Raw genomic sequence first — 25,526 nt, 5'->3', positions numbered from 1 at the left:
CATAGAGTTTTTCATGAATCTCTGTCCCAGGCCAACAACTTCCCTGCAGGCTGGGGTGTCCTAAAGGCTTAAAGATTATGGTACTAGTAGACTCGCTTCCTGTTGGCATCACAGAGAACTTCAATCAATATGAAGGAATGAACAAAGAGACTGTAGCAGCTTATCGTATTGGAGAAGGAATGACAATCTGCATATCAGATCGGTATGAGGGAAGCAGGGTTACGCTGTGGGAGAAATGGTTGGATCTGCAACAACATTACTGACAGAACGAAGGGAGAAAAAAAAGATTTGATCTGGGACGGAGGAAATAGTGGATTTATCTATATCTTTGCTTCAGAGATTTAAGCCTTATTTTTTGTTAAATAATGAAGCCCTGATTTGAGTAAAAAAACCAAAACAAAACCAAAAAAACCCTGGGTGATGCCAAATAATAGTCAGTCAGATTTGGAATGAACATTTGATAGACAACAGGCTGAGTTATAGATCAAATCCCAAACGCCTCACTTTTTATACTACATAGAGGTCAAATGACTAAATCATTAGCATTCAGGTTGTTAGTTTATCCTACCAGAGTTACTAAAGCAAGACCAAAATTTTAATACTGGCTAATGGACACACTGACTCCCACATTTCTTTTTTGCAGCAGTCTGAGTTTATAGGCTTCACATCAGCAGTAATCTTCCACTGAATTGTCTCTTATTGCAAGTGAGGAGCAACTGCTCACAATTGGCAAATTCTCCTGTCTGCTTAGTAACAAGAGACTGGCTTCTGTCAGGCAGCACACACTTCAGTTCCTTATGAAAAGGTGCCAAGGCAGGACTGGATTTTTCAGACCTATCCATACAATTGTAAATTAAAAAACCCCCAAACTGAAAGTGATATTAATGTAATTTTTTTTTTCAAGTTAAGGCTGAGGTAAAATACCCACTTTGACAGTGTTCAAAAGGTGTGAAGACCAAAGAAAAAATTCACCTCTAGCTTGACAGACTGTTCAATACAGCTTTCTTTTTTATTGCTTTTCATGCTATACAATACCTCAGCAACTCCCCATAAACTGCAAATAAGACTTGCACTTCAGAAAAATAGGGAATCACTTGTTAAAAAAAAAAAAAAAATCCCGAAACCCAAACACCAAACCAAAACAAATGATAAAGAAGTAATTCATTAATAAACCTTAAACATTCTCATTGTCACTATAGGCTAGATATAATTTTTTTTAAATTTTTTATTTGTGAACATATGATGACTGACAATTATTAACATGAATACTACACCTAAACACTACAGTGCCCATTGTACAGAGATGAAAGTACTTATACTGGGCATCATCTTAGCGTATCAGTCCCATCAGAGCCACTGAGTGTGCTTACATGAGTATGTGCCCAGTAGGGTGAGTAATTGCTCTATGCTATGACCTGTTGTCAATAGGAAACACAAAATAAAGAAAAATCCATTATAATTCTACAGTCAGAAACAAACAGTAAAGAAAATCTTTACTCTTTGAGCTAAACTTTTCCATACATGTATTCTGGTTTACAAGGCACAGTTTCTGGCTTATCAGTTATAATTTCTTCAGGCACTTAAAGTATGGGTCATTTTATAAACATCAAGCACACCCACTTAGTAGCTTCGATATTAACTACTTGGAAAAACAAGCACACAACAATACTGAAGAGAGCCCCAAAGCAGTGTTTGTCACTGGAAAATGAATATAATCAACATATGATCAAAGTTGAACCATCACGATTAAGTGGACCTGGTTTAGGTGTAAAAAAAGCAGAAGGTTTATTCACTGACATATTTTAAAGCTTTTGTAGCTATGAAATTATGGAACAATTCTGGTAGTTATTAAAGACACAAACAAGAGTTCAGGGACATGGAAAATTCTCTTGGATGTTCCTAGCTGTCTCTGAATTCCCTACTTAGTGAGGTCTAACAAAGTTTGGGACTATGGAGAGCACTGCAAGAGTAGGTAGTGGAACAAATTCTGTAAGTTTCATTAACACTAATGTGCTTTGGCTCCTAGAAATTGTCTGTTGGTATGGGTCTATGTCATATGTGTGAATATTCCTGTGCACACAGCACATACCGCATATACATATGAGTGCAGACACATACTGTTTTCCTGACCATAATAATCCTGCATTTATCCACAGCACTGATGAAATATTAGGCAATAGAAATAAGGCAGCATGTTACCGCACCAGTGCGCTTCACTTATGATCAGATTCTTTCTCATCACTAAGGCATAAACATATTTTCTTACCCACTCAGGGAACGCGTGCCAGTTTTTCAGAGAAGATGTTACTATTTGTTTTTGAGACACTGATCCACTAGGAAAACCTCAGGGCGTACAAGCCAAAAGCCATCAGGTAATAATTGCAGCATCGTCATTATCAAAGTAGCAATGGATCATTTTGCCAGTCACAAAAGCAGCTCACCTGTTCAGCTTTCTGGTGGAAGACAGCAGACATCGCCAAAATGGTGCTGCGCTCATCCAGAGCCGCAGCAAAACTCTTCCACTCTTGATCCAGCTGGCTGGATATTTGTTTAATTTGCTGGGAAGCATAATGGCCTGCCTCAGAAAGCCTTGACGCAACAGACATGATCCGATTGATGTTGACATAGGCATTCTGAAAATTAAAAAGCACACATAAATAAAGAGAAGGAAGAACTGTGACCACCCTCTGCCTTCATTACGCATTCCAAACACCATCAGTTGGAGTAAAGCTGAGCAGTTGAGTGAGAGTAATCAACCACCCGCTTAAATATGCATGAATAGCAGGCATACTACCTTCCACTCTAAAAATATATCCCTCAGGAATCTTTATGCACATCTATGCCATTATCTAACACTATTATCTCCCCCTCTCCCCTTGCATTTATTTATGTAAAACTTATTTGCCATACTTCAGCTATTTAGTCGCCTGTTAGGGTCTACTCATTGCTTCTATCTTATTCTTGATATTTCTGTTGCATTACTTCATATTTCTGGACGCTAAATCCACATATTCGTAACTGAAATGTTTGTTTTCAGTCCTTTGAGAACTCTCTGAGAATCTTTTATAGACGTGCAGTGTCAACAAATGGAAAACTCTTATAGAATTTAAAAAGAGCTCATACGGATATTCTACAGAAATATAAGAGTTTCCATAGAAATGTCTATTAAATGATATTCTTTGGTTAAAATGTTATCTTTTCTGCAGGTTATTTTAAGCTGTTCTCCAGCAGAGATATCATTTAACTACAGTGAATTTAGAAGGATTCAAACAGCCTGCTAAGAGGGTAGTATTTTCTGTTCTTCCTTAACAATTTTTCATGATGGTTTTTATTCAGCCTTGAAGCAGTGGAAGGATAGTACTTTCTCAAACTGAACTGTGGACAGCAATGTAATTGCATTACAACACTCCTGTTCCGCATAGGAACATAAACCTGAAAATAAATAGCCATCATGACAATGTCTTACAAAGATGCACCATCAAAGACAAGTGACAGCTGTCTTGCAGATTTCTGGAATGTCATTTGATGTAAACACTTCTCCTTTCTCTTTCCTCCTTGCCAGAGGAAAGGAACAGCCCAGAATTTGAAACATTTTGCTAATGTTGACTCACTGCTTTCTTGTCTCACTGAAGTATTTCAAAAGGGCTTTAGGATTTTCAGAGAGTAGAATCTGTAAGACCCTTATGCACAAGGACAGACACAGCCCTGATGATTTTAACAGTATTACTCATGGGTAAACAATAAATCAGAGGTGGAAGTGTTTGTTGGAGCAGGGTCTCATCATAGTGAGCGGAAGCACAATGTGGAAAGGTATCTGCCAATCCAAACACGAAACACAACAGAGCACTGCCAAGGCAGGCACAGGTCCAAACTAAGTTGCGAAGCAGGGCAAAGTATGTCTGTAAAGTGTGTGGGATAACTTCGAAGTACACTCCTTGTACCTGTAGGTGCTAAAGGAAGGAAGGATGGGGCCATACCCCTTACAGCCACTCTGCTCTCCCTGGTAGAACCATGACGGTGATAGCTGTCACATAAATAACACAGATCTAATGCAATACCCAGCCTCCAGTTTTGGTTGTTTTTTCCCCTTATCACATAGCCTTTTCTTAAAAATTGGATTTGGCTTAAAATTGTCAAATTAATTTTAAAGAAATAAAAATATTTTTTTCAGTACAATTAGAGATGAAGATCAAAATTGTTCTGAAGTTTAAAGTATACTAAAAAAGATACTATGATTTAGAATTTTTACCCCGAGCCACAGTCAAACACTTATTTATGTCCCTCTCGGTTAGAAACTGGAATTTAGACTAAATATGTAAGCCTTTCTCCCAGAAAGTCTTCATGACTGAGCCTCAGGCAAGATCATTTTGCAATGTTTCAGGTCAGCTCTTCTGGTGGAAAGCAGTGTAGCATCACTACAGTTGCTAAAGCTTGGATGAGTTGCGCCAAATGAAGACATGGAACTTTGCTGTGTTTGAAGGAAAAGTTGCTGCATAAGTTTTGATTTCATGCAAAAAATATCTTGCTTTTATTGTTTTTTTTTTTCTCTGCAGAATTATCTCAGCCATTGCAATGCAATCAGCATGGCAGAAAGCAACTGTGCTTGGTTCCCTATAGCTACAGTATATAGATGTATTAACTAGTGGAAGGTTAAAGGTAAGATCAGTTGAAATACAGCAGAGGTTCTTAGAGTCTGATTTTTAAGTTAGGGAAATTTATATATTGTTATGTCTGTTTGTTATATTTCTATACAGAGATGAGGATTTTCATGGATGAAATGTCACTTTCCTAGATGAGAATTTTTCAGGGAAGAGTACCAACCTGTCCTGTAGCCAATCCGCTAATTCCATAGCTTTTCCAGCAGAAAACAAGGAGCAGCTTGGGAGTCACCTGCTCACACCTCCATTCTTAGTGCACCAAGTGGAACTGGTTCAGGAAATAGAGACTCCCGAGCTTCCCCTGTTGCTTTCTGAGCAATAAATGGATTCGAGTGCAATATCACATGTGATATGCTCTTCTGTGTAGCTCCAACAGGTAGTGCAATGGGGATACCTCCTACTTCCAGACACATACACTCTTTACCTCCGCTTTATCCGTCCCACCTTAGTGAAGCAGAGACATTGGAGTGGGGCTTGGACACATAAGACTTGCCCAATAAAGTGGGAAGACAGAAAAACAAGACAGAGCAAAGACTTGGCTAAAGATCTGGAACTCAGGATAGCACGTCCTACCAGACGTAACACATTTTACAATCTCAGGACCTTTACCCAGTGTCACTATGATTGGGAAAGATGTGATCTCTGGGAAAAAACTGGGAAAAATGAGATCTCTGTTATGGATTGAGGTAAAATGCAAAATTACTTTAAGGCACTCCAGAATTTAGTTTCATAAGAAAAACATTTAATTGACTGCAATCCACAAAATGCAAGATATTTCTTTTCCACCTTGAAATAGAAAAAAATTGTAAGCCACATTTTTCATCTTTATCAGCCAATGTGTAATGTTCTGAGCAAAATGGAACAAAAACCTATGCTGCCAAAATTCAACTGCTGACACTTCACAAAGTGAAACCTGCCTTTCCCTCTGGTTTGTTCAGATCTAAAATCTGAATGAATTGAGATTTTTCTATGTCACGATTATATAGATCTTTTTATCCTAATAGGAAATAAATAGAGCGACTAATGTCTGTGACTTTATTTTTCCTTTGGGCTGGAAAATCCACTACTAGCAGGTTCATAGAGAGTCTCACTTTAAATATGACCTAAGACCTCATCTTTCTTTTTTCAAAACTGAGAGGTGCCCCCAAATAGGACTGCAAGGCATCACTGATTTATGGCTATATAGGACTACAATACGTCAAACAACGAGAAAACAATATACTAATGTCTAGAAGTAAGGGTAAAAGCACTTCAGTTGACATTCTGTTGTAGTGATGCTAGGATACACCCAAGTTTTGGCTAATAATATCCTTTATCATTGAAAAACCTTTATTTTACATGTATTTGCAGACTTTTCAAAAGCACTCCCCATGTTAGAGTTAATTTTTCTTTGACTTTATTTCAACTTTGAAACTTTAGTCAAAAAAGGGGATTTTTTACTCCTAAAAATCACTCGACTGGCAAACAAAAGAAAAATTTCCCCACATGTACATCAGCATCATGATATGTAAGAGTTTCTTTTACAGTTTAGGAAAGCCTTGTGCAGTGCCTTGCAAGTGCACATACCCCTCTTTGTCCACCAATTCTTAGTCCATTTCTGTCACGTAAACAAGGCCTTGATTCTGGTCATCAATGTCTATAACATAGCTGTTCCTTCCAGTTTAAGCAATCACTGCTAAGGTCTCTAACACTTGGTAGGATAACAGCCCTGTCTCAGCAATAAGCACTGACAGCAGTGGAGTTTCAATTGTGGAATGGTCTCCCACAGGGAAATACACTAATTCAGCCCTGATCATCCAGTGGGCATGCTGGGAGACCTTCCCTCTTAATTAAACCCTCCAACCCTAGCTGGAACAATACTTTCTTCTAATACACGTATAAAAAGACTACCTTACACTCACAAAAGAAAACAGCAGTGAGGAGCATTAAATCTGCAAGGAACTTGGCTGTGTTCATCTCATTTCCTAGAGAACTAGTTGAGATATTGTGATGGCAAGCAGTGAAGGTGGGCTGCAAGAGAAGGTTTTGCAGATTAATTGAAGGTGAAATTTGATTGTTAAAGAGTTGTTCTTTAAAATAAAGAACAAAACAAAAAAAAAAACCCAAGACCCCAGCTTGCACCCTGTTACTTTGAGTTTAGAAACCATCTGTGAAATGAACCTAACACATAAATCCAAAGCAGAATGTTTCAGTGACAAAATAAACTCATGAGATATCTTTAAGACCTTTAAGTTTCTATAACAAGGCCAATTATAGGTAGTCTGTTGCAGAATAATATTGGATGGCATTTTAGCTCAGCCTACATATAGAAAAATACCATTCATTTAAGATAAACATTGGGAATTTTCAACAGACATCATTAGCCTTTACATGGTAATTGTAACGTTTGAAATGTATTGCAACTTTCTTAGGACAACATGCATCTCCATCTAGCGTCAGCCAGCTAACTTCCTGACAGCACGACAGGCAGCAGTGCCAGCACTGAACTCTGCCATTTTCATGCATGACCCAGAGAAAGTGATAACTCATTCTTTAAGGAGGTTAACAGATCCAGGCATAAAAATGTCCTGGCAAAGGAAATACGAATAACTTCAGTCAGAACAAATACCAAATATACCATGTATCCAATTGCAGAGCTACAACCAGTATGCTTTCTGTCATATTGAAACACTGTTTTTCTTCTCTAGTGAATTTACTAGATTATTGAGATTACTCACAAAATGTTGAAGCTAAATATTTGTCTTTGTGAAAAGTATTATGGCTTCAGTATAAACATTATACAGCTGTGATAAAGACTAATAATTTATTTTAAAACTGAAGTGGAAACAAGCATGGCCTTGAATCACAGAAAAAAAAAAATCTATGGTCCTTATTTGAAAAAAAAAAACCCCCACGCACTACAGTTTATTGCTTAAAATACATGACTTCTCCACATCCCACATTGTTCATTTAAAAGGAAGAATTATTATTGTAAAAAAAAAAACAGAGTATCAAATTGTTTTTCCAAGAAGGAGCTTTGGTCACAGCATGCCTATAGAGATGTATAGGAAGAGCACGTGACAAAAGGCATGACCCAATAAATATTTGGAGAGCATATTTTCTGGAGGAATTGAAGAGAATATTTTAACTATTATTAGTTATGCCAAGCTTAAAGGACACTAGGCGTAGTGTAAAGAAAACAAAACAAAACCCCCCAAAAAACAAAACCAAAAAACCAACCAAAACACCTTCGAGATCCAAGATCTGATCCAACTTCCACTGAAGTTTGTAGGGTTTTTCCCTGCAAAATATACAGCCATCCTCAGCTACATTGTCCTCCTCCATATCTTCTCTCAGTACTGGTTTTAATGTATTGACAAAACAAAACAAACCCCCAAAGCCATAAACAACCCCAAGCCCCACAACTGATAAGAATGCTTCAAGTTTTCATTATTTTGTTACTCAGATTCATGACAGCTGAACTATTCTCAATCCAACAGTTGCTGGGACTAATAGATTGCATTTAAAAAAAAGATCTAGCTAAATTATAAAGCAAATTTCTAGCAAAGTCACAATTATAAAACAAATTCCCAGATAAGAAGTTTACAGTGTGATCTAGTTCACCCTTGAAACTCAGAAACCAAAAGATTTATATAGTAAAAAAAAAAAAAAGCAGCACCATTTAACTGTGTTTGAAATGTCATTCTTCTTTAACCAATCTCCATGTCTTGAGTCCAAAGCATGGTAGCCAGATATTTGAGTTTTGTAATTAGCATGAGAGAGCTTAAAGGCTCATCAGATATTAATCTGATATGAATTATATTAATGTTTTAATTTATTAAAACTCACCACAATCTTAAGTTTTAAGTCTTGGGTAGGTCACAATATTCACCTGGGACTGCAAACAGATCTGAGGGCAATAGCCTCCCCATTCTCTGGTAAGAAACAGGAAAGGATTCCTGTCATTTTCTTTTTGCAGCCAAGGGTATTACATAAAGAGATTGAGGAATACTGGATTATAAACACAAATGAGTACATACCTAACAGTAAATTCACCAGAGCTATAGTTTTCTCTCTAATACCTTTTGCATTATGTTACTTAATCCTAATCCTTAACTTCACAAATATTTATCAGTGGGTAACAATGCAAGAAGATTCCCGATGTGCAAAAGTAATTTATGTATATAAATATTGTAGGAGCAGAGCCTTTGGCAACAGACTGCAAGGCAAAGACCATTTCTTCCTTTGAAAGTGTATAGCACCTTGAACAATGACCTAAACCTCCCACTCTTACTGCAATATAAATATTATCAAATAATACACACTAGTCATTTTCTAACAGTCTCCAACAGAAACCAGATGGTAGCACGAAGAACTGAACTTAAGACGTTGCCATAAAAATAAGACATCCAGTTGAATGAGGGCAGTTGTGCAGTAGCAATTGCATGATTATGTACTTCTAACATCACTGACTGTAGTTTTCTTAGAGAAAACTATATTGGATAAAAAAAACAAACCCCACATAATCAGACTGTACATGAGAAAACCTGACAAAACATAGACACCTTGTATATCTACAGGTACAGTTAGCTATGGTGGTTCTTTCCTGCTAGTTTCTCTGTTATCAGTGAGACTCTCCTTCACTAAAGTGTTGTTACACATGAACCAGACCTGATCCATATTTCTAGCATCACCTCTCCGACAACCAAAGTATGGCTCAGATTGCTGTGTAAGCTTGGGGTATGTAATGTCGTACCACTATGCTCAGTCATCACCCAACTTTCTCTGGTTTTACTTCATTCAAGTAAATTGATCTGTCTTGAGCCCATTGCTGACCATCACTGGCTCTTGCCTTGAACAAATGCAGTGGTTTCATCCTTACTACAGAGTGTCTTCACATAGGCTTGCATAGAGTTCTTGTGCATGCCAAGAGACAAAACTACCATCTACCACACGAGCTGGGCTGTGGCCAGGAAAGGGTCATTTTAGTTTCAATCTCCTCTTGCTCTTCCTGCGTGTTTTATCACCAATGGAGTGACTAGTATGCAGCCCAACACCCTTATGCAGCAAGCTGATGTTTCCTGCATACTAACACCCTCATATTCACAATACTGACTTTTAGGAGCACCAGGAGTCACTCCACATTTTTCTAGCAAAGAATCTGCTCCGTCTAAAAAAAAAAAAAAAAAAAAAAAAGAGCAACACTGCTGATGGCAGCACTACACCAACTTAAGAACAGTAGCTCCAGGTTAGTTCAAGTAGCCTGCAGCTTAAGATTATTACCCTTTTCCCACTGATTTCCAAATGTCCTTTCAGCTTGATATATCCCCACATCTGCTATTCCAAAACCAGGATGCCCAGGCCTCTGTAAGACAGCAGCCCTGTTTAGTTCCACAAGCCAAGTTCACCAGGCTGTAAAACTCACCTCATTTGCCAGTCTGTGCAACCCTGGCATTGGAACCCCCTCTAGAAAGGCCATTGTGCAGACACATAACCCAAATACAGGCCTTTCAGCAATATGGAAAGTCTTGAGAAACTTAATTGATCATGAGAAATTTCAAGCACTGAGTAAAACTCTGATATTTCTGATAAATACCATGGAGGCCTCATTTAGATTAAAAAAAAAAAAAAAAAAGACAAGAAAATGAAAAGCATAGTCCTGAGTTGCATCTGTATCCTGAAATATTTCTGTAGTTTTTATCCTGATTTTGCCATACTGTCAATACCAATACCACAACTCCTTATGTAACCTCTGTTCGACAACTGAAATCTGTTGAAGAATTTTTTAAAAAAGTTCCTGCTGAGAGAGCATATCACAAGAATTTTTAAAAATAGAAATCCAAGTTGAACGAACTGTGCCTTTTTGCTGTATGAATTGATGTTGATCCAAAACCAAAAGGAAGATACCTCCATCATCAGAAGGGATTCTGGATCTAAAATGCAACTACAGCTAAAAGAAAGGTAGCATATGAAAAATGACATACATGTGTACTGCTCTCTTTGAGTTATATTCCTATAAGGAGGATTATCAGAGAACGTATACATTGTTTGGCATATTTATTACATTGTGGGGTTCTGCCACACAGTCATATTTCAGTCCAATTAATTAAAGCAGAATTGAGTGTCGTCTCTCGCCATACTTATAGGTGGAAAGTTAAGGGTGCCCAGTATTAATGCCTTTCAACATAGATCCTCTTGCTAAAGAGACAGAGGAGACAATCTTCTTTGTAGATTGATTCATGCTGACTGTATAGGCTTCCATATGACTATACACGTGTGTGGGTTATACTGGAGACAGCACAAAATGGGAGGTGCATCATCTGTCACACTCTTTCCCCTCAGCTGAAAAGGTCTCTCTCCTGGGCAGCTCTATTAGACAGGAGTTTGGCAGCACTGAGATGGCACAGCTGCAAGCCACAGCGCAGCCACTGAGAGGTCCCTGCCCCGGAAAGTTCCCCCAAGATCTTTGCAAATGTCTCACTTCCTTGCATCCCTCATTCCCAAAAGTTCACTTGGGGAAAGATGGAAGAAGAATGGAGGAAAATAATTTTTCTTCCATTAGGTGGACCCTCCCTGTCACTCATTAGTTTTCTATTAACAATAATTATCTCTTTCCAAGTTTAGCTCCCAGTTATTTTAAGAAAACCATACCAGACAGTACCACAAAAAGGATAAAGGGACATCCTCCAGCTTGACTCTTCTAATGGTGTTTTCTGAAGAATTATGACCGACTTTGCATCTTTCATAAGCCAAATGACTTTTAATAAACTAATTTCCAGGACACATTTATTTGTTAGGATTCTGCGAGCAGCAGTGTTATATGGAGGCCTTGCTATCCTGTATTTTGCTAGATGGCATTATGATGGCAAGCTTAACAATCAGGTGCCTAGTACCTGTTTTTCAGTGCTCCTTTCAACTATCATCACAATAAATACATTAATAGACATTATAAACATTTTTCATCTTCCACTGTTATGCAATGCCCTAATGAAGCACAGTGCTTTAGTGAGGAACAGCTAGGTAGGTGGAAATGGTGGGTGGAATTTAGGTCAGAGAAGTTAATTACCTGATCTGGAATTTGGCCAGAATACCAGGGTTAACACCTGTAATCTTATGAAAGCAGTGTATTAATTCATTATAAGGAAAGCAACCACCTCAGGTAGTTGGGACCTCTTTTTCACATTTCGGACAGCTGCTCTCAAGTACCTTGCCCTTTGGCTGCATAGTAGGGCGTGGCTCTCTAGTGATTTACACCATGAACTTAAACATTAACCACCACGTTTGAGGTCTCAGCCTGAGTGCAACTGTAGTCTGACCATGCACAGCATGAAGAGGTACACCTGTAGGAGTTGGTTTACTCAGGGCAAGCTTTTGTATAGTTGACAGAGAGCATTCAGAGAGGGCTCGTCTCTGCAATTGCAGCAAGGGGTATGCACACATTTTTCTAACCCAGTGCAACAATCAAAACATCAATACATTCTGTCCTCATTTCTGTGCCGAAAGCAGAGCAGTTTCCAGAACAAGTACCTTATGCCTGGAAAGAATAAGAAAGAGAGCAAAGCACTTATAAATGTGTAATGATAGTTTTTCTGTTTGTTTGGTTTTTTTAAACCTAAGGTAAATTGAGTTGTATTCAAAAGGACTGACCGATTAACTACTGAAAAAGCCAAAATCCCACTGTCGCCACAACTGACAGCTTGATTAGTGTCTCTTTTTCAAGGTTTTGAAAAGTACCTTAGCAGGGCATGGGGGGAGAAGCATAAATTATTATAGTACCACCTACAGCTCTCATTAATTCCCAGTCAAAGAAATGTCAAAAACTTAAAAAATACTGTATTTGCTTTCCAAAATGTAAACAAATTCCACAGGACTGCGCTGCTCTGAAGTCTAGGAAATAATCATATATCAGTGTCTGGGTGGACAGGGCAACACTGCTTTCTGGGAAGACGGCTGCTGCCACAGCCCAGCCTGACCTTCCTTACTTCACCTCTCACAGGTCCACAGCGCTCTCTGAACTGGAGGTGGCCTCACATGCCGGCCCTTTTCTCACTCACATACACAGACACACTGTTCACAGGATGCCCTCAACTCACCATGGAATTCATGGCAAAGTGATTGTGCTGTGTCTGTAGGTCAAGGGCATGTTGGTAGCTCACGCCGATCTCTGTGTGACTCTGCAGGAACAATTCTTTGTTGTGGCTGATCCAGTCGAACATCTAGAAGTATTCACACAGGACAGAGGAAAAAAAAAAAAAAAAGTGTTAGACAAGGATGAAAAAAATAAGAGAAAGTCCAAAATGTAAAAATCCACAGTTCTGAGACAGATACATATGCAACACAGACAGCAAACCCCTCATCTATGTTTCTCATCAAAATAAGCTGTTGTCGAGCAATAGAAGCATTTAAGTTATCACCATATTTCATTATTAACAGAATGATAGGTCAGGAAACATAACTCATAAAGCATGTTCCTCAGTAAGCTGATCCCATAGTCTTTTCCTGTAAGTAATGGGAATTTCATATATAGAAAGATGGCAGCAGAGGGACCTAAAATCAGGGGTTGCTTCACTGACCGAAGATCTAGCAGTTCATAAAGTACCCTTAATCCAGAAATGGACCAAAAATTCCATAAATATTATTGATGTGATTTTGTCACCCCCCCCTTTCTTTTTCATCTATACATAAAGTTTCCAAATGTTACATTAAAATAGCCGGCTGACTTCCTACGCTTATATTTCCTAGATCTTTCCAATTCTAAAGCCAGAATCCAGTCTATCTTCCACTTATTATTTTTGGGATGAAGAGAGAAAAAGAAAAAAAAAGTATTTTATTAATATCTATAAAAAGTACACATTTCAACTTCTCCCACTTCCAAATGTATTTTCAAGCAAAATGGATAGTTCAGTACTTCAGACAGAGAGAAATATATTGAATGAAGATGATGAAACTCATGCCTTATTTTGTAGCACGTTAATGTGATGTTTCAATCTGCAGCACGTTCATTTGTTATAAGCTGTCACAATTCAGCTAGGAGATAGCATGTTTATATTTTGGCTTGTTTTGTGTTGTGTTAGAGAATAAATGCATTCAAAGTGAGAACCTTCCATTCTTTACTCCTGTCTACAGCTCTGCAGGCATTACAATCTCAGATTTCTTCTCTTCTGCAAATATTTTTGTTACAGAATCCCTTCAAACCGTGTTCCCTCATCTCCAACCCAGCAAGCTGGGGAACTGTCCATTAATAAGGACTCTTTCATAATAAAATAACCAATGTATTAATTCATTATAAGGAAAGAAAAACTAATCGTAGAGGCAGTAGAGGTCAGGTCAATACAGTTCCTGGTGTTAGAGAAAGCATTTTACGGTGAAAAGGCAAGTGATGCAGCTTCTAAGCAACCACCTTACAGTCAAAGGATCAGTCCAGATCTTTGTTATTACATTTGTGTGTCCTCCAGTCAAGAGCTGTTTTGTTTTTTAGCACTAAATAACAATTTTTGACCTGTGACAGCTGAAGAACACTCAGAGCCCACTGCTCAGGCACTGTATGTTGCTGTAGTTTCTCAGGGTCAGTTACCCATTCCCTGTAGAGATAGTGCTCCTAAGAGTAGAGAAAAGGCCCTGTATGGCTCACCTGAGATTCCTGCAATAAACTCAGCATTTCATGCTGAGCATTCAATTCAGCAGGGGAGAGCACTGTTTTATGCAGGGGATTTGCAGAAATAATATTGAATATCCCTTTCATCAAAAGGCAAATAAACATTGCAAGTGCTCCAACGCCACCAGACACACTACACTGACCTGGTCCCAAAAATCTGTCATATATGCCTGACTTCTTAATCTTTTGTTTATGAAAATATACTTGCAACTACAGAGTCTGTACTAGCTTGTATTTTGTGTTGATGATAGTCTTAATGGCCAAATTTGGTTCAAGTTACAATGATGCAAGTCCAAAGTAATCTCATTGACACAGTTACTTTCTCGTTTGTACCCATGGAGCTGATCAAAATCAGGCCTACCACCATTTTTTCAGAAAGTATAAATAAAAAGATTTTTGCAAGGATGAGGTCAGGCGTTTCAAACATTACTGCCAATTAAACAGAATGAAACAACCTACCTTAACCTGAAGAGACACCTAAAGCTTTCTCATTGGATTCCTTTTTCTCACTTTATTAAGATTTAATAAGCAACATTAGCACAAAATAATTTCCCACACTTGAGGGCTTAAAGAAAAAGCTATAAAGCCAGTAAAGAGAGAAAAATTCCATAACAGCAAAGTTCATGTCCCAACAACAAGATTTTACATCTCTGCTGAGAAACCAACACACACTTGTAAGTAGATATACGTTTGATGTGAACATTTCTTAATGTTTTAAACAATATAAAGACATTCAGGGAAAAAAGAACTGGCAGCAATCCACTAAAAATAAACAGTAAATCTAGTATTTTATGCTCAGCAAAGCCAAATCAGGATCTTTTAAAGACAAGTAATTTAAACTAGTAATCTATTATTCTGTGGATAGGGAGCATTTCCGCCATCTAATCTATACACATATTATTGGATGAGAATCTAGGTTACGTTAAACCAGGCTTCTGCCTTTTAAAATACAATAATAAACTATCAAGAAAAAAAAAAAGAAAGAAATTTAGGAGATGATTAATCTTTTTGTCTTATTTAATCAACTGAAATACGCAATAGCAGTTGAAAGGATGACCTTCAAGAATTTTGAGCAACAGACCTCAGTGGTGAGATCTGTACCACCTTCCGAAACAGTATGTTTTTTTAACCTTCTACTCATGGACAATAGCAGATTTTGGAAGAGACTCAATTTCAGTTTAGACTTTCAATCTTTCTATTGTAGTCTTCATAAAAAATTACTTTGGTTTCAGCTGGCCTATGCCTGTAGCAAATTATTCCCCATCAATATGGTCTGGAGTCTCTCCCTGACTCTCTCAGGTCTCACTTGAAAGCCCAGAGAATGAAGAGTTTTGAGTTTCATGTGGTTTGGAGCAGGGAGAAAATAAAGCAAGTTGCCTAGGAATGAGTGCAGAATAAAAAGATGCAGATTCACTACAGCCTAAAGTAGGGTTAATGATGCACTTTGTAATGTAAAAACTTACATTGCTCTTGAGTCTTAATGAATAATAAGCAGTATTTACAGTCATTCTTACTTTATACAGCAACCAGGGCTTTGCAAGACTGCAGACATGTCTACCTTATGCAAAGCATTACTATATCTGAGATATCCAAACAAGTTCCACATGAATTGGTACCTCTGCATGGCACAGTCCAGTGCTGTGTGGAAATACTAACTTGACCCTCAAAACAGCACAGCCTGGGCACAGTACTGCTTGGATTTGTCTACATTGCTTTTGTTTCCAGGGCTGGTTCCTTCCCAGACTTCTCAAGCATTTCTGCTTAATGCTTACTTAACTCTAGACATTTTCCCAAGCACCCAGAAGAGACTAGTGGGTTTTCTTCTCTTTTGGCATCATGGAAAACTTCGTAATTTCACCCTCCAACCAAGGATGTGTGGAAACGATAAGTATCGCACAGTCCCACAGATCACAAGGTTTGCTTAACAAATGTGGGATTTAAATAAATAAATCAATAAATACATAAAAATGGGGTCTTATTTGCTTTTGATATCTAATGGATTGTGTTTTCAAACTTTTCTCTTTGACCACAAAGTCTAAAATGCACTTAAACAATTTTCTCATGATAATACAACTGGAAGTCGAGGCTCTGAAAATACCAGATGATGGGTGACTCATGATGATGCTGTGAGAGTTTGCAATGTGTGGCCAGGAGGTTTCAATATAAAGGTCTGTCAACATTGTCTGGCCTGGCCCATATTACTAGCAATATTTCCTGAAAGACTTCAAGTTAAACTTGTTTTCTACATGAGAAACACCGATGCTTCCTGTGTTCCTGAAGTGAGTGTGCTGCCTAGTTTGCTTAATTAAAGCACGCCATTAAGGATGTGAGCATGGCAATGACCCAACAATTGCTATTTTACTCAACCCTGCAAGGACCACTCCGGTGTCAAGGGGCTAACTTGAGCTCCTGAAAGAAAGTTCAACATCCTTTGATAAGTTAGTTTGCCTGTCAAAGGAATGAGTTTTTAATACAGTAAATAGCAGAGTCTGGAGAATGTGCCCTGTGAGATCAGTTTAAACCAGATACAGTGTCTCAGCTAACTGAGATTTTCTGTGTTATTATAACATTGCAATATAGCACTGTATCAATTGATCTCATCCTATTCATGAAAAAGACTGCCCTAAAAAACCTAGCCTAGTGATTATCATAAAGTTAATGGATCTTTAATTATTCCTTTGACTTACTTCTTAGTTGGAGTCATGCTGACTGCCAGTGAGTTAATTCTTCTCTTAAGTCTGCTAATCATTCCTGCAGTCATGAATTCACACTAAAAGGAGTGCAGAATAACTAAGATTGGACATTATATCACCTAAAACATGTGAACCAACTGTCCTCAATGTCTCCCAGACTGGCACTTCTCCACATTGCTGTAGATAATCTGGAGACTAATTAAGTAGTTAAGAGTTTTCCAGTGACTGAGTAGCTGGGGGGAGGAGCTAAGCATACTTAAAACCGAAGATAAACTCCAATGTGATCATCTCTTGTAGTCCCCATTCCTAATAATACATAAAGGAAAGTGAATGCATATGCTGAAGAATGTTAAGTGCTGCATTTCATTAAGAAAATTAGTCTCTTATGAGGGAGTCAGAAGAACTAAGAATGATCCAGAGGGTCTCCACCCAACGCTTTGTTAAAGCATCTACCCTAACTGTCTAACAATCATACATGCACCAGTAATTATTACACATGTGGTCTTGAGGCCACTTCACTGGAGAGTTAGGGTATCAGATCATATCTCCAATGCCAGTCGTGCTGGCAACAATGAGTTCGTAGCCTCATGTTTTGTCATCATAGTTGATGAGTTACTAGAAAATCCAGGTTAAGTGTTAGACCAAAGAGCAGGTCTCAAGCTGGCCATGAGTAAGTCCTAAAGAGGGAGAATGTGACTCCATACTTTCTCTAGATTTGTAACATCTGGCAGGCTAGTGAGTACAGGACAAGAACAGCTGTTTGAGAACAGAGAAGAAACACATGGATAATGGAACAGCATGTATGCAGACTGTGTGCAGTCCAGCCCTACTTCAGATAAAATGAGATTTCACATAATAACCTCTGCTCTCTGGCTTTTGTCAGAGCTTGCTGAGGAGCATTAGCACTGGATTCTGGAACAGTGGTGCACAGCACCACAGGATGATGTTCCCATCACACGGCTGGCAGCACACCCTATGCCAAGTGGTGCTGATGGGAGGATTACAGCCCTCATGGTTTTGGCAGCAAGTGAACTGAATATATTTATTAATGAAATTGTTTATACATGCTAAAAATAATAAATCCCAAATCCATCTAACACTATACTAGAACTGGAATTAATTATGAACCTGCTTGTAGCAAATCATCTTCTCTGTAATTTCTGAGCCATAAATATCAAACTCATACGGGTAAGAAAGGGCAGAATGATAACCATTATAATCACACCATCTTGAAGAACAATATAGGATACATATCAAGAAAACGGTCCCAAAGGGACATTCAGGTCAAGTCCAATCACTGCTTTTGGCAGCTAACCACAGTATAAAGTTTCCTTTCATAAAGGGATGAAGCTCCACCTGAAAACTAGTTAAGTGCCACAGCTCAGCTCCTCCTATGAGAGGCAGTTCCAGAAACTTTCTGGTCCTGTTACTGAAGTCTTCATATATTCTCTGACTTAAATCAGACTAGGTCAACACTGTCCTTTAAGTTAAAAAATTTCTCCTCCCAGGTATTTTAACGTTTTCCAGTGTGGACAGGGAGCGTTCACTGTCTCTCCTGCTGTTTATTTTACTAGAGCCCAGCTCTTTTATTTCTTCATAAGATACACAGCCTCTCTCTGCACTTGTTCTAGTTCATGATTATCTTTCTATCCAAAGTAAGGTCCTAACAGGACTTTGTGGAATTTTGATTTTTTTTGCTGGAAATAGCCTAGCTGACATCATCTAGGATCACCTGCACAGTGCTTCTCCCATCAACTTTGGAAAAGAAGATACAAAAACAGGAGAGCAACAGCTACTGAATTAACATCAGTACCTTCTGCATTACCTCACTATCTCTTCTCTTGGTAGCCTCCTGCATAAATATTGACAAGGACCAGCAGTGTATACTGGATTTGTTCTGACAAGATCAACTTGGGTTACGTTCCAAATAAGAAGAGCAAGTTCAAGAGCACTTAGAAAAAATATGAGGCAGGGTTTTGTAATAGACTCCAGTCAGTCTCACATGTAATGCACCAGGCACAAATGTATTCTCTCACTATGGCTCCATATGCTGCTAACAAAGAGGAAAAAAAAAAAATTAATCTGAAAGAATATCTTTCCTGTAGTTGAGTAAAGGACAGATGACTAATTATATGCCAGATGAAATCCCTATTAGATTAGTGCTTTCCAATCTTTTCCAATTTGTGGACCCCATAAAATTTTAAAGGCAAGTGCTATAGCAAATTAAAGTCTATGGAAAATATATCTGTTTTATTGAATACCTTTACCAACTACTAAGGAACTTAATATCCATGATCCACAGGTTGGAAAATGCTGGAGATAAGCACGCATCACTTATTAAAGAGAGATCCATATAAGAGTCCATGTACATTTTGAATTTTCAAAACTATCTAGCCAGTGTTAAATTGACTAATCTACAACAGAGAGTGGAAAGTGCCACTCTGAGGGCATCTACAGATAAGCAAGTTCATTTTTATATGTTTCCACAATATAAACAAAATAATAACACACGTAGAACAGTAACTGCCAGGGTCCCTCTCTTGAGATTTACTAAGTTTCCGGCTACAAGGTCTATTCCTATCTCATTAAGTGAGTTGAAGTATTCACAACAATTCAATTAAAGGTAAATCAAGCTGTATTCCTTACATCTCCTGCAATTGAATTTAGCCAGTATTTGAAAAAAAAAGAATACCATGCAACAGATTTGTGGTACAGTCTACACTGATATGTAAGGCCTGACCCTGGAAAGATTTGCACGTGAGCTACCTTTATAAAAGGCAATCAATCAAGAAAGTCTCCTAGTGCCTCCAGACAAGAATCATAACTACAGTTTAATTGGAACCAGACCTATCTAGGTCACCTGTACATCTGGAAAAGGCCAACAGAAGTGCAACACCTCCACAAAGGAGCACACGAAAAGAGCCAACAGTCTAAAGAATCAGGACATTTACCTGGAATACAGAAAAATCCCTCCGCTCAAGCCTCTGAGCTAAATTCAGGAGAACAGAGGGCTGATGCTGGATGTCCAGGCTAGCTGCTCCCTAAGGGCTGAGGAGCCAGAAACAAAGACCCAGCAGGCAGGACAGGGGCCTCATTAGTCAGAACCTGTCCCACAGCCCCTGAGGGCTGATAGCAATCAGGTTTAATCAAGAGATCATCAGGCAAGTTGTGGTGACCAGACAAGTCCAAGCTTAAGCTAGGAAGTCAATCAGCAGGTCAGGACCAGGTCTAGTGAAGGTAATCAGGTTCAGGCACAGCCCCACGATTGCAGCACAGGTCCACAGTGACAAGGCAGGTCTCAGGTCATGCCACAAAATCAGACAATGGATCAGTCCCCAGCTCAGCAGGGCCCATGGCCAGGCAGGGCAGGGGCAAAGCTGGAGGCCGATACCCACGGCTGAGCTGAAATGCAGCTCCTGGCCCATGGGCAGGGGTTGGGGAGGCCCCAGGTGAGGCTGGTCAGGGCCTTTAACGCCCAGCAGTGCCCACAGAGCCCTAACACTGGGTTGGTTACATGAAGGGTCACTAGGAAAATGGCTGTTCTCAGACAGGAGTGTATTGGCCCCAGAATAAATTTTGGACTTAAAGAAAACTTCGACAGCATAGTTCATTTTTTTCATGAATCATCAAATTTGATGAAAACTGCTTCAACAGAAAAAAATCCCAATCTGCTGTAACTCCTATCGCCACTCTACAAATACAGCCTTAATTAAATCAAAGCACTTGTAGGTTTAAAATAGAACTCAGTGTACATCTAAATGCTTTGCTAAGCCAAGGCCTAAATACAAAGTTGTGTTTGTTTTTCTGTTTGCCTCTTGTTTACAGATGGTGACGGACGAGCCAATACTTCTGCCAGATCTTTCCCTTTCACATGTGTTCGGCATGGTCCACAGCCAGGGTAAATTGGTGTCATTCCAATGAGGCCAATTTACACCAGCTGAAGATTCAGACCCACAGCTGTATTTGTGTAACCTCAATGCTGCATGAACACAGTTTTTCCATTATAAATATCTGTGTATATGATTCATAGAGTACAGTAAGTTTAAGCTACAGCACATTAAATTATTCCAGACAATAGGCCCAATTGTCAACCCACTAGCAAATTAGCTAGATGTGTGACATGACAAATAGCTTTGTATTAATATCAGAGCACCATTTCCAACACACTCATGCTGAATGTTCCTAGTAAATGCCAGAGTAAGAGATCTGTGTTTTTTTCCTGACAGATATCAAGCCACAGCCATGCACAAAGTAAGGCACGTGATTCCTATAATGCTGAAGAGATGTGATAATTTTATTGTTGAAGGTGGGAGAAAATTACAGATACCGAACACATAAATATGACTAATGATATTTGGGCGTATTTTATGCATCTGCATTTTTGCTTGCTTTTTGAAATATTGTACCTTTCCACCACACCTAGTGACATCAAACACTCAGGCATTCCTGGAAAGGATTTTCTGTTGTTTAAAATGGAAATGGCCTTTCCTGGGCACAGATCATCTACAGAGAACTGCTTGCTGTCTAAGTGCAAATTAATTCATTGGCTGGATAGGAAATGTAATACTAAAGGAGATAAATAGACAACAGCTTCATGAATGGAAAAAACAGTGTAAATTATGTAAATAGATCAGAGTGGGTCCCCAGATGAAGGATCTTCCTCTCAGTGTTCAGAATCCGTGAGATACAATTTCATTCAGTTGAAAATGCTGTATGAGTTTGGTGACTTTGTTATAGACCCTGGTGCTATTCCCGGCTTAATGTGCAACATTCCTGTGACTCCAAATAGCTGCCATTAAAAACAAAACAGCTAGGCAATTGTTTACGGCTTTATATCACAAGCATGGCATTTCCTCTACCAAAATCACCTGTGTCTGAGGCCCAGAGATACAGCTGTGGTGTAATCATAGGTTTAAACTCACGACATGTCATGACGTTTCAGGGCTGGAGCTGGGACCTCTGCACAGATGGAAATCCGAAGATGTCAGCTTTCCGTTGGATTTTGGGGTGTCCAGCACTCCCTACCCCTGTGCCCAGGCTATTTCTCCATCCCATGAATCAACCGGTTCAATCTTTTCCCTTGACACCGGCAAACCTGGCAAGCTGGGAGGGCGGACAGTGTCCCTGCCTGGGGACACATGCTGCACAGGTGGCACGGGGCCTCACCGCCCCCTCAGCAGTGCCCCTGGTTTTCATGGGGCTGCCTTAAGGCCTACCTCAGTGAACAGACTTTTTGGCAAAAAAACTTAAAAACCAACTCGCCCCTCACAGCGACTTCTGATTCCCCAGGGCTGAAAGGATTGTAAAAGCTAATTTGTCTGGGTGTTAAGGGTGCTTGCGCACTCCCCTGTGCAACAGGCGCAAGTCATGGGTTGTGCAGTGGGGCAGCGGTGGGGCGGCCTGTGAGGAGGCCGTGAGCCGCCCCGAGCCGGTCCCGGCCAGTTCCCGCCGGCTCTGGCACTGAGGGGGCCCCAGCGGGGAAAACCACCACACGCCAGAGCCTGGCCATCACGCCAAAACCTCCGTCAGCCAGAGAAGCGCCTGGATACAAGGGGTTAGGGAAATAAAATGGCGGCCGCCGAGGGCTGGAGACACTCTGTGGGGTCATCCATGGCAAAGGGGGCAGGGAAACCCCCGAGGGACGGCAAGTGGCCCACGCCAGGGCAGGGACACTAAGGAACAGCAGCAGAAAGAAACCCATGCAAATATTATCCCCAACATCCCCCACTGCCTGTCACCCCACCAGAAGAATTTTGATGGACTGGGTATAAGTGGTGACAAAAATCAGGGAAATTGAGTCTGGGGAAGAATAAGTGTTTATGGGAGTTGTGTCCTACTTTTTACTCTCAACACCCAAATTGAGATCAGAAGTTTGCGTTGATTAGCAATAAATTGAGCAAAATTCCTCAACTCGAGACTGTTTTGCTTGCGACACCTTTTCAGTACCTGTGTAGGACGTAAGGCATCCAGGATTTTGACGCCAAGTAATATGGAGGGGCTTTGCAATACATGAAGGCTGAAGAAAACATTTCTGGATTAGTTTTCATAACGTGCATGATATGTAAGAAGAAGAGCCAGAGTGACCTGGTTTAAAACGACACTAATACTCCCGGAAATGATCCACAGACCATGCTCCTGGTTTCACCTCTTAAACCATCATCAGCTCCTAAGGAGGGAACCTCTCAACTGCACACCCACCCTTATGTGTTCCCTATAAATAGATATGAAGGCTAATTTAAGATATACTTTTAAGACCCCAAGCTCTGCCAAGTGTGGGCCATTTAAAGCATTTTAGCCAGGTCAGGAAGATATTAATTTAGGAATAATCACATAGCTGCATCTGAAAGATGCTGCACAATAAGTCTGTGAACTCATGCACAGTTTAATTACATTATTTCCTGACAGCCAGGCTCTTGTCACCTAACCTTCTTGAGGATCAAAGCAATAAATAAAAAAAGCAGCTTTCTTCCCTTTTTCTATAAGTGCAGGCCTCTTCTCTTTTTCTAGATGTGTGGGCTTCATTGCCCTTTAGAGCATTTGGGTCTTCTTGTCTTCATTAGTTAAAGCAGAACTTCATGCTTATAATATGCTATATTAATCCTTAAAAATGAGTTTTAAGTCTGTATTCAGATGCCAAAACACTTTCTCTTGCCATACTGATCAGGGGAGCATTCCTGTGCTTCCCAGTGGTGCCAAGTTGGAGAAGCTGAAACAGCTTCGAAATGCTCCCTATCAAAATTGGCAAGCAAAATAAAGAGGAAATTTGTGCAAATGCAAAAATATTCCATCAGAACATACTGCCTTCAATTATTTTTGGACCCATTCTAATGTTCATGGAGGAAGCAAGAGGAATAGTAACTGCGTATCCAGTGTCGGCAGCAGGAAACTGCAAATAGCACAGCACACCATGTTCCAGTTTCAGCAGCAGCAGGCTTCAGAGCCGTTTCCTTACAGTCAGGAGCGGACGGACTGTGAGGCGACTGCTGCCAGAGTCTGGAAACATAGAGCAGGAACTACGCCATCACTCGGTTAATGTTTTGCCCTCTTGGACTGAAAGGTCACAAGTGTGTTCGATGATCCAGTGCAAATCGGATAGAAAGTGGCCTCAGACTGCTGTTAAGTATGCTATAGGGCACACTTAGCATGAAGGAAATGCGCAAGTCTTCCTCATCCCTAGCTGCAGCAGTGGAGCGAGGCATTGTTATTGTTTTTACATTCCCATCAAAAAGATCAGGTTCAGTTCCAAGTGCTGTGGAGGCAATATATTTAGCTGCCTGCAAAAAAAAAGAAGATTTAGCACCACAGGGCAGAATGAATTGACAAAGAAAGATGGAAAGCACTGAGATATCTATTTTACACATCAGATCAGGACTCCCACTGCAGGACAGGCTTCCTGTGTGACAGGAGGCAAGGCAGTTAACCCCTGTGGTTTTTAATTCCCAGTTTTTAGCTTTGAACTTTGCATCCTTTGTACTTTCATTTTGCTGTTCCAAAGCCAATCCAGCTCAACAGCAATCAGTCTCTGGCAGATGATTGCCCTTCCTGATGGACAGCTGTCCACATCTGAAAAATCAGCATCACAAGTGCCTTCAGAAGATTCTTACATGCTTTGCTTGTGGAGTCTGAACTTGGGTCATTGAAGTGTTACGGGAGAAAGTTTTGTACCCTCAGAGCTGTCAGACCAGCAACAGACTTGTTGCAGCAGAAACAGAAATGTCAATAGTAGCCTCCAAAAGGAGTCCTGGCCCCTCCTCCACAGGGAAAGAAATAATGGTTGCAACAAGGGTAGATGACATTCACCACTAAAATAACATCCACCAGGAAGAGGATTTCTGATATATATTTATCCAGTTCCCTGCGCCGCTCTGCTCAGCAGGCAAGGCAATCCCACACTTCCTCAAACCAGATGGAAAACTGGGTTTGTAGCTGCTTTCAGTTGCAGGAGCAGCACAAAGCAGTTGGTGTGTACTTGTGAATTTGTCCTGTTGTTACTAGATTTGTCCCCAAGCTTTCCGCTGGTGGATGGAAAGTCAGAAAAGCGAATGTTCACAATGCTATTGGTACATAGGGGAAGACCCCCTGTGGCCTTGACTGATAAGGAAGTGGCAGGATACAAGCTTGACACTGTGAAAAAGCTGCAAGCTCCTTTGGAACATTACTAATACTGAAGACATTTTGATTTTACAATCCAATTAGCAGAAATGAGCTCTGTTTGTGCTTTGAGGGAAGTTAAAAACTTCTATAATGATCTCCTGGTCTTGCAAAAATCTGTTCTTTCCTACCAATACCAAGAACAGGATCTTATTAAGTGTGACCAGCAGTGGTCAAAGTAATGAACGGTTCCCACAGAGCCCCCCATGATAACCTTCCTCTCTGGCAACTCTTCACTTTAGATTGGGAGCAACAAATTGTGGATGGCATTGGCAACCTGTCAGAAGCCTAACTTCATATTACACAGAGCAGATGTCAGCTAGCTGCATCTTTAATTCAGAGCTATAGCCTGCAAAGACTGCAAGTCCAGCATGCAGGTTCCTGAACTGA

General features: G+C 39.8%; 1 protein-coding gene across 1 annotated transcript in view; it reads right to left on the bottom strand.

Annotated features, from left to right (window-relative positions):
- The window catches only part of LOC104833332 (kalirin-like), a 164,411-nt gene that overhangs the window by 82,583 nt on the left and 56,302 nt on the right, over positions 1-25,526 (bottom strand). The window contains exons 6-7 of the mRNA XM_010569924.1: positions 12,731-12,853; positions 2,442-2,633 (exon numbers count right to left, since the gene is read on the bottom strand). Of these exons, the coding sequence (XP_010568226.1) occupies positions 2,442-2,633; positions 12,731-12,853 (315 nt within the window). The remainder of the gene's footprint in view (positions 1-2,441; positions 2,634-12,730; positions 12,854-25,526) is intronic.

This window comes from Haliaeetus leucocephalus, unplaced genomic scaffold, assembly GCF_000737465.1.
Source record: "Haliaeetus leucocephalus isolate CR32 unplaced genomic scaffold, Haliaeetus_leucocephalus-4.0 Scaffold1, whole genome shotgun sequence".
Taxonomy (NCBI): domain Eukaryota; kingdom Metazoa; phylum Chordata; class Aves; order Accipitriformes; family Accipitridae; genus Haliaeetus; species Haliaeetus leucocephalus.
This window is presented reverse-complemented; position numbering and strand designations above follow the sequence as displayed.